Raw genomic sequence first — 9,946 nt, 5'->3', positions numbered from 1 at the left:
ATGCATCAAAAGAAGAATTATTAAAAAACAGTATTTTCAAAAGAAAATAAAAAGATAAAACAAAAAAGAACTAAAAAAGAAAAACAAAACAAAATGGAAGAGATAAAGATTCTTATTATTGGACAAGGAACATTTGGAACATATATCACTGAAAATATTATTAAACCATTAGGGTTCCATATTATTGATATTTTGAGAAGTAAAGACTTTAATAAAATCAATTATTATGCGACACATCAAGAATTATATAATCGTGTATATATTGCTCTTCCATATGAACTTCATAATCCTGTTATTCGTATGTTTCCACCAAATACACCAATTTTATGTGAAAAACCTATTTTAGGATATGACTTACTTCCAAATATTCGAATGGGATATCATAGATATTTTGACACTCATTTTATTAATGCTAAACTTACAATTCAAAAATTGTTGTTTGAAGGGAAAACTCCAAGAATTAGAATTGTTAGTAAAGATACTGGTGCATCTGATAATGACTCTTTAGAATGGTTGTATTGTGCTATGTGTCATGATCTTCATATGGCTGTCTTTTTATTAGATAATATTAAAGTAATTGATGTTAGAATAGGTAAAAATCCCTCAGAAATTTTTGTTGATTTAGAAGGAAGAAAATGTAAAGTAACAATAGAGTATGCTAGAGACTCATCTACTTATATACAAGAAGTTATTGTTGATAATATTGTATTTGGTTATGACTCTGAAGTATTTAGTGAAACATATGAAGAGACATATAAAAGAGAATTTTTTGAATTTGCTAACCATCCAAAACCAGATGATTTAATGCTTGACTTGCAAAAGAAAACTTCTGATCTTCTTTTATGTTGTGCTAAAATTATTTGCTCTAAAAATAAAAACGCATTGACTATTCATCTCAATAAGTATTCAGGTGAAAATTGGAACTCTGAAACTACTAAATCGTTACTTACTAATAATAAATTCGTTTTGCCTTTCGAACCAATTGAATTACAATAAAATAATTTATTTTTTATTTGTTATATATAACTTTTTTATTAAAAAAAATTAAAAATCTTAAAAAAAAATAACAAAAAACTGGAAAAATCATAATTTTTAGGATAAAAAACAAAATCAATGATTTTATTAATTTTAATCTTCGTTACACTACTAAATGCTATGAGATTACCAAAAGAAATTATCTTTCCAGCTCAACCACCAATTGGACTTCAAGTAACGTGGAATGGATGTAGAGAAGCTGAAGGATGTAATGTTCAAGAAAAACTGAGTCAATTAGTTCCTTATTTTAATACAGTCGCTGCATTCTTTAGACCAAAAATTGCTATTGGATTATTACCACAAGGGAAAAAAATGAAATCATTAGAAGATCCTGCACCAGAAACAGTTACTATTCCAGAAGAACCACCTGAAGGTTGTGGATTAACAATTAAAGCAGATGAATGTTCAACAGAAACTGGATGTAATGCACGACTAAGAAATATGGAAATAGGAAAATATTTTAATATTTTAGCATCACACTTCTCTCAATTTTCACCTGAATCAATTAAAGGACCACATGACACATCATTCCCTATGCCAGTTCAATCAGTGAATATTCCACAAAAAAAAATTAATCAAGCTAAATTAACAGCTCAACATAAAAATGATATTAGAAATATGTTAAATCAACAAAATAAACAAATTTATGATTCTCAAAAACCAATGTTAAATCAAATGTATCAAAATATGGCAAACCAACAAATGACTCAAGATGCTTATCACAATTATATTCAAAAAATTATGGGATTAGAACAACGTCGTCAATCAATGTTTTCTAATTACCTAAAAACAAGAAATAATTCCCCTCATTTTGAAGACATGTACAGTGAACCAACAAAAGCACCTTCTACTAATCAACCAGCAGACCATGAATTAGAAGTTTATGGTGGAAATTATTTTACTAATGATGGATATAAAATAATGAAAAAAAGACATTTAGAAAATTTAGGATTAAATGGATATGGAAAATCAGCTTTTACTCCTTCAATAACTGGTCCTTTAATTACAAAATAAAATTTATTTGTTTTCCTTCATATCTTTTTCTTTTGTTTTCTTTATTATAATTTTATTATTACTTATTTCTTAATAAATAAAATTTAATAAAAAAATAGTGTTAAACAATGGATTATTTCTAAGCATTTTCTTCACTTGGTTTTGTAACTGGAGCAACTGCTTGTTGTGAGTTTATTCTCTTTTTCTCCATCTCAACAAAATTTTCCATTTTAGCTTTAACTCCTTTTTCTTCTCCTCTTTTCCATTCATTTTCATCATAATTAGTTAGAATAGGTAGTGGATTACCGTTAGGTAATAACAACCCTTCAGTAAACAAATCTTTATGGAAATTATCAGTAATTAATTGAACTGCAGTTGGTCTCTTTTCTGGAGTATATTGCATTACTTTAATTAACATTAATACAGCTGTAAATGGTGGGTTCATGAAACGAAGAGCAGCTTCAATTCCAACACCACCAACATGTGGGACTCTTGTATATGGACTTTCATTGTTCATTGCTTTAACTTCATCCACAGTTGGAGACCCTAATATTTTCATAATACGAGTAATTTGATCTGAAGCACTTTCCCCTTGGAAGAATGGTTGACCAACTATCATTTCAGCAACAACACATCCAAATGACCAGACATCAACCGCAGTACTATATCTAGTAGCTCCAAAAATTAATTCTGGTGCTCTATAATAACGAGAACATATATAAGATATATTTGATTCATCAGGAGTTAATAATTTAGCACTTCCAAAGTCACATAATTTTAAATCACCAGTATCTCTATTAACCATTATATTTTGTGGTTTAATGTCTCTATGACACATTCCAAATGAATGAATATATCCAAGAGCCCTAGCTAATTCATATGAAAATAGTCTTGTATATCCAATAGGTAATCTTCTTCGATAATCATGCATTAATTGGTGTAAATTTTGTGGGAAATAATCCATTACAACATTTAAACATAAGTCTTCTGTCTATTTAAAGTAAATGTCATATTCATTTTTTCTCTTAAAAATTACTCCTTCTATTTAATCCTTCAATATAGGATAACGTGGAGACACAAATAATATTTAATAACAATAACAAACACATGAAACTTTACTATAGAAATAATTTTTTAATTCCAACACATTTTGATGCTTAAGCATTTCCATCATTTGCAATTCACGATTCTAAATAATTAATATTCTCATTCTTTTTTTTATAATATTGAAAATATTGCTTTAAGAAATGAGGGTCTAATAATTGATTTTATAAAAATAGAAAAATAACAAAATTTAATTTTTCTCTTTTCGGAATTGACAATAAAATTTTCCTTTTATATTCCAAAATGAGAAGACTTATCATTATTTGTCATTTCTCCAATGATTGAATCTCATTTTATTGTTATTCTGACATAATTATAACAAACTTTATATCTACGATCTTGAATTACTCTTTTAATTGCAACAACTTCGTTTGTATTTAAATCAACGGCAAATGCAACAATACCAAAAGCCCCACTACCAACAATTTTTGATATTCTATATTTTGTATCTTCATTCTCAAGAACTAATCCCTCTTGGTTCCCAAAAATTACTAATGGATTAACTTTTGAATGTCCTCGTTTAGACTGTTTGTCCATACCTTCAAATAGATCTATTAATTCCAGGGTTCCCTTGTTGCTCTTTATTTTATTCTTTTTTCTTTTTTTGACTTCTAATATTTTTTCAAACCTTTTTTTGAACCTCCTTTTAGTCTATTTTTGTGAAGTGATCTTGTTATTCTTTTTTTATTTCACTCAATAAATTATGAAATGTTATATATAACATTAAATAAATATGAGGGATTATGATTATTTAAAGGAGAAATAAAAGATCAAAGAGTATCATAAAATATGGGAGGTTGGTTTAGTAAATTATTTAGTACAAAAGAAATAAATATTACTATGGTTGGTCTAGATAATGCTGGTAAAACTACTATTTTATACCAATTAAGACTTGGAGAGACTGTTACAACAATACCAACAATTGGAGTCAATGTAGAGTCAATAAAAATAAACAATATTAATTTTTCAGTAATAGACCTTGGAGGTCAAAGTAAAATTCGACCTTTATGGAGACATTATTATGAAGGAACACAAGGAATTGTATTTGTAGTTGACTCTTCTGATAAAGAACGAATAGAAGAATCTGGTGATGTTTTAAGAAAAATGTGCAAAAACGAATTACTCAAAGATTGTGCTTTGTTAATTCTTGGTAATAAAAAAGATATTGAAGGGGCAGTTAATGAGGATGAACTAACAAAATTACTAAAACTTGAGATGGTTCAATTGAAGTATTTGGTTAAATCCGTTTCTGCAACAAATAATGAAGGGTTGACTGAAGCATTTATATGGCTTAGTGAGAATGTTTGTCATTAAGATGAGACATAATTCTTAATTAACTATTTTCATTTCAACCGTTCAGTTTTTAATAACAGAATTAATTAATTTATTGTTATTTAAAAATAAAATATATGAAAAAGTAAAAGAAAAAAATCTTAAATATAATTAATTTGAGATTGTATAATGTATCATACTTTGGAACGTATGTATAATATTAGTTATTTTGCTTTTCAATGGCTAGGTGTAGCAGTTTTCTTATTATATTTAACATCATTGATACTATATGTTCCTCCTATAACTTCAGTATCACATAATACAACGAATACTGTGTTTGTTTTAATATTTTATTATAATACTTCTGTTTCTTTTACTTTAAAATTAACACCTTAGTAAGGCATTTAAAAAGGGTTCTTATTCTGACTTTACAATAGATTTAGATGTTGACTTTACACCATCATTCAATTGGAACACAAAAATGATTTTTGTTTGGGTCAAAGCATCCTTTACAAATAATAATATTGTTTGTTTTTAAATCTTCACTTAAATAAACACTTTTGTTATTGATTAATAGCCATATAACACAGCAACTGTTTGGGACACTATGATCAAAAAGAAAGAAAAAGCACATTTACATTTAACAAATGAAAGAATTGAATATCCTTTAGTTAGTTCCCATAATAGTTTACTTGGAAAAGAAGTTGAGTTAACAGTTGAATGGATGGTTGTCCCATGGGCTGGTGCTACTACTGTTGAACATGGAAATTCTACTAAATTCGTACTTCCTACTGAATTTTCTAAATAATGCAGAAATGGTGATGAATTTTCATTTTTTGTTTTATATATTTCATTTATATATTTTTTTTGTTATTTTATATTTTCAACAAGGTAAGAATGTTGTTTTTGATTCTACACATTAAATCATAGAATAAATCTTTTGAACAAAATAACTACAAAGAGGTTTTAACGTATTGATTCTATCATTATTATTGAAATACGTTAGAATATAAAAGTTAATTTATTATTAAGTATATTAAGTATGCTACTAATGTTAATTCAATAACATAAAAATACAATGACATAACAAAAAGAATAAAAAAGAAATTAGTAAGGTTTAGTTTACGTTCTAAAGTTGTGAAAAATGATTTGGTTGATTCTAATAGTTAGAAGCAAATAATTTGTTATTTTAATAATTTTTGTTATTTTGTTTTTAGTTTGGGTAAAAAAAGAAAACAAAAAAAGAGAAGAGAAATAATCAGTTCTTAATATCAATGAGCGGAACACCAGTTGATAATGGAGATGAAATTATTATTTTCCAAAAGAAACATAAAACCCAAGAAAGTACTTCAACTGAGTCTATTGATTTGAATGAGGATACAAAAGAAGAAGATATGGATAGTGATGAACTTAAAGATATGGGATTATTTGATAGTGTTTTTGTTAATGTTCAAGGTAATAAAAAGATATATGGAGCACTTTGTTTATTTAAAGTTTGTTTCTTTTTAGAATATTATTATTCACTGATTATATCTTATTGTAGAAGAGTTATTTATTAAAATAATAGAAAAGGAAACAATTATTTATAAGTTATTTACCAATGGAAGTTCGTACAAATACATCATTAAAGAGTTTTATCACAAGAGATACTACTGTTACTAATATCCAAGATTACAAAATTACTTTTCCATTTAGAGAAATTATTGCTTTTAGTTATATCCAAACAAAAACAACAACTACAATCACATTTGAAATGCAACAACGATTAGTTCCATTAAAAGTACCTCAATATGAGTTTGGAGGAAAGAATCATAAAGAACAATACGAAAGTTTCTTTAATACAATCAGTCAAAACTCATTATGTGAAATCCAAAAAGATGAAACACATAAAAATAGATATATTGTAAGCTATAAATCCGAGTTAAAAGGTGATATTGCAAAATATCATCAAAAAGCATATTCACGTTTAATTAATCCTTTATTAGTTGAAAAAAGGAAAACATTAATTGCTCAAGAACATATTGACACAATGCAACCAGTTAGTAAAACTTTGTTAAAAACATTAATGGATGATAGTGGATATATTAGTAGTTCGAATATGAATGTTATAAGAAAAGTATTATTGTATAGGGGTTGTGATGATGATGTTAGAGAATTTGTATGGAAATTATGTTTAGGATATTATGAAGGTAAAAATACACAAAAGGAAAGAATGGAATGGGATGAAAAAAGGGCTAATGATTATGAAAAAATCAAACAAACATGGACTAATGTTATTCCAGAAATGAAAGAAAATTGGGATGAATTTGCTAAAATGGAAGAACAAATAAAAAAGGATGTAATTCGAACAGATAGGGAAGATACTAAATTTGAAAAAGATGGGTGTCAAAATTTAAAAACATTAACAAATGTATTAATGAGTAGTTCAATGTTTAATATGAAAATAGGATATGGACAAGGAATGAATGATATAGTTGCTGTATTAATGAGAATTACTACAAAAGAATCATCATTATTTTGGTTGTTTCAATCAGTTATGACTATGTTACAAGGATTTTATTGTTCTAATGCAAATTATTTATACAAATTGTTAAATAAATTAGACCCAATTATTTCTTTAGTAAATCCTGCATTAGGTAAATATTTAAAAGAACATGACAGTAATAATGTTTTTGCTTATAAATGGATTGTACTATTATTTAAACGATATATTTCAGATAATTATTTATTAAGAATATGGGATTCTATCTTTGCATTTCCTACTTCAAAATTCTATTATTTTCTTGTTGTTGCTTTAATTAAAGAATATGCAGATGACATCATTGATAATCAAATGGACTTTGATGATTTGTTTGTTCTCTTCCAAAGTCTTGGTCCAGAAATTGGTGTTGATATTATTTTTGACGCAGACTTAATCCTCCAAGAATTTATGCATATCTCACAGCCATCAGTGCTTACTGATTTTCTCAAGAATGAACCTATCCCAAAATGAATCAATTTTTTCTTCTCTTCATCTTCTTTTTTATTAAATTATAGTTAAAAATAAAGTTAAATTTTATTATTATTCATTGAGGAATTTAAAGAAAGCTATTCATTAAAAGTATCTCAAAAAATTTAGATTAAATGAACTTCTTTACTACTGGAGGAGGAAAGGCACTTCCTAAACTAACTGAGTCTGAATTACTTGAATCAAAAAAGAAAATTTTTACACAAAGTCAATATGAAGATGAAGAATCTAATAAAAACATGGAAGAAGAACCTTCTGTAATTGACAAAGAAAAAGACCAATCATTGACAATGAGTAATATCTCCCCAACAAAACCAATTGAAACTCAAGCAACACAATTATCACAAGACACAATAACTATTATTATTAAAGAAATGGATGAAAATGAAAAAAAAGAAAATAAAAGCATTTTAAAAGGAAGTAAGAGACAATCAATTTTACATCAACAACCAATTAAATATCCAACTCCACTTAAAAGAAAAGCAATTACACCATTATTAGAAAGTAAAAGAAGGTTTCTTGTACCACATAAATCTATTCTTAAAACAACTTCTGTAGAAGTAAAACCAATTCCTCAAAGTTCTTTTGATCAAGTTAGTTTTCTTTCAAAATATTTAGACACATTTAAAGAAGATATTAATGAGGAAATTTCGTGTCCAATACCTTCATATGAAAATGCATTACAAATACCAATTATTGATGACCGTAAGAAAGAAAGAAAAAAAGTAACATTAAGTCTTGAACAGTGGAAAGGAATAATTCTTAAATATGAAAATGAAAAATGGTTAAAGACACATCTTCAACATGTTATATGGAAACAAAGTGGGTATTATTTTCATAATCGAAATATAGAATTTGAAATAACAGTAAATGGAATTAAAAAAGAAATTGAACAACGATGGATATTTGAAAGAAAACCAAAACGATCATTTTATAGACAAATTTATAATAAAGATGAAAATTGTGGATATTGTCATATTGGAGTAGTTGCAAATATTAATTCAAAAGAATTAACAAAGGAATATCCATTACTTTTAATGAGTGATGGATGGTATACAATTCAAATACAAATTGATCAAGGAATAAATGAATTAATAAAACAAAAAAAAATATATATTGGACAAAAATTAAGAATTTGTTGTTTAGAAAAAACTGAAGATTGGAATGAACGAGAACCTTGGGAAGGAAAAGAATTAATATTTAAAACAAATATTAATTGTATTAGAAGAGGAGAAAGAAATGAAAAACTTGGAAGAACAAAATGTAAATTTATGTTAATACAAATTGATAGTGTTAGAGATGGAATTATTCCATGTATTAGAGGATGTGTAGAACGAGTATATCCAATGAAATATAAATTTAAAAATGAAAAAGGAGTTATTGGAGAAAAAGAATATATAAATGAAAGAAATAAAAGAATGAAAGAATTAGAAAAAGAGTTTGAAAGAAAAAAAAGAGAAGGAGCTAGTGAAGAAGAATTATATCAATTTAAAGAAGAAGGAATGAAAATATTAGAATTTAATAGTATTAGAAGTATTAAAATACTTGATGGGATGAAAAAAGAAGGAAGAAGTAAAAAAATTATTGTAAGTATATGGAATGATGGACAAGAAGATTGTACTAAATTTGAAGAAAAGAAATGGTATGAATTTTTCTCATTTAAAGGAAAAAGAATTGGAGGAAAAATAAGTATAGAAAGTACTTGGAATTGTAATATTAAAAAAATGAATGGAGATATTGAATTACCAAAAGAATTTGAAGAAAGAAAAGTAGTAGAATTATTAGATATATGTGAAATGAAAGAAGGAGAAGAAGTAGATATTATTTGTTGTATATTAAAAATTGAAGAAGAGTATTTATATATAAGTGATGGGTCAATGAAAATGGCAATGATTAAAAGAAATAATAAAGAAAAAAAACAATTTAATGAGATGGAAGTTGTTTGTATAAGAAATATTGTTATTGAAAGTGTTTATAATAGAAATATTGTTCTTAAAGAAACAGGATTTACAGAAATTACTGGAGAAGGAAAAAATGAAGAAGAAAAGATGGAAATGAAAAAGTTAAGAAATATTCTTGAGGACTTCTCTAAACAATTTGAGGGAATGAAAAAAGATATTGTTAGAATTATTGAAGGAAAAGATGAAAATGAAGATATTAAAAATATTATACTTGTTAAAGAACTTCAACAAAAAGATGAAAAAATCAAAGAACTTACTAAAGAATTAGAAGAATTAAAAAAGAAATATGAGTTGAATTCATTTGAACAAAAATAGTAAATTATAGTTTAATGAAAATAAATTAAATAGTTTAATAAAAAAGATGAATTATAATGAAATAATTATTGAGAAAACATTTGTAAAAATAAAATAAATCTTAAAAACCCTTAAATCCAAGATAAAAAATAAAAATAAAACAATTAATTAAGTATTAATAGATGGAAATTTATAGGAAGAACTTTCTTTTTTCTTCTTTGAATAAATGAAGAAGAAATGCGAAATCCCTTCATGAAAAGAAAGAAAAAAAAAATAAAAA

General features: G+C 25.9%; 6 protein-coding genes across 6 annotated transcripts; 5 read left to right on the top strand and 1 right to left on the bottom strand.

Moving 5' to 3' along the window:
• Positions 1–93: 93 nt before the first annotated feature.
• ENU1_046280 (hypothetical protein) lies at positions 94–996 on the top strand (the record flags this gene model as incomplete). The annotated part of the gene is made up of 1 exon (XM_008857704.1): positions 94–996. One exon carries the CDS (start codon positions 94–96, stop codon positions 994–996), a length of 903 nt encoding a protein of 300 aa, XP_008855926.1.
• Positions 997–1,113: 117 nt separating this feature from the next.
• Positions 1,114–2,049, top strand: ENU1_046270 (hypothetical protein; the record flags this gene model as incomplete). The annotated part of the gene is made up of 1 exon (XM_008857703.1): positions 1,114–2,049. The coding sequence occupies one exon, from the start codon at positions 1,114–1,116 to the stop codon at positions 2,047–2,049; it is 936 nt and encodes a 311-aa protein (XP_008855925.1).
• Positions 2,050–2,167: 118 nt separating this feature from the next.
• Positions 2,168–3,669, bottom strand: ENU1_046260 (protein kinase domain containing protein; the record flags this gene model as incomplete). The annotated part of the gene is made up of 3 exons (XM_008857702.1): positions 2,168–3,019; positions 3,134–3,217; positions 3,457–3,669. 3 exons carry the CDS (start codon positions 3,667–3,669, stop codon positions 2,168–2,170), a joined length of 1,149 nt encoding a protein of 382 aa, XP_008855924.1.
• Positions 3,670–3,921: 252 nt separating this feature from the next.
• On the top strand, positions 3,922–4,446 carry ENU1_046250 (ADP-ribosylation factor 1, putative; the record flags this gene model as incomplete). The annotated part of the gene is made up of 1 exon (XM_008857701.1): positions 3,922–4,446. One exon carries the CDS (start codon positions 3,922–3,924, stop codon positions 4,444–4,446), a length of 525 nt encoding a protein of 174 aa, XP_008855923.1.
• A 1,232-nt stretch (positions 4,447–5,678) lies between these two features.
• Positions 5,679–7,396, top strand: ENU1_046240 (TBC/Rab GTPase activating domain containing protein; the record flags this gene model as incomplete). Its single annotated transcript, XM_008857700.1, has 2 exons — positions 5,679–5,897; positions 5,972–7,396. 2 exons carry the CDS (start codon positions 5,679–5,681, stop codon positions 7,394–7,396), a joined length of 1,644 nt encoding a protein of 547 aa, XP_008855922.1.
• A 131-nt stretch (positions 7,397–7,527) lies between these two features.
• On the top strand, positions 7,528–9,687 carry ENU1_046230 (BRCA2, oligonucleotide/oligosaccharide-binding, domain 1 protein; the record flags this gene model as incomplete). The annotated part of the gene is made up of 1 exon (XM_008857699.1): positions 7,528–9,687. The coding sequence occupies one exon, from the start codon at positions 7,528–7,530 to the stop codon at positions 9,685–9,687; it is 2,160 nt and encodes a 719-aa protein (XP_008855921.1).
• Between the last annotated feature and the right edge of the window lie 259 nt (positions 9,688–9,946).

This window comes from Entamoeba nuttalli (genome assembly GCF_000257125.1).
Source record: "Entamoeba nuttalli P19 unplaced genomic scaffold asmbl_2885, whole genome shotgun sequence".
Classification (NCBI taxonomy): domain Eukaryota; phylum Evosea; order Mastigamoebida; family Endamoebidae; genus Entamoeba; species Entamoeba nuttalli.
This window is presented reverse-complemented; position numbering and strand designations above follow the sequence as displayed.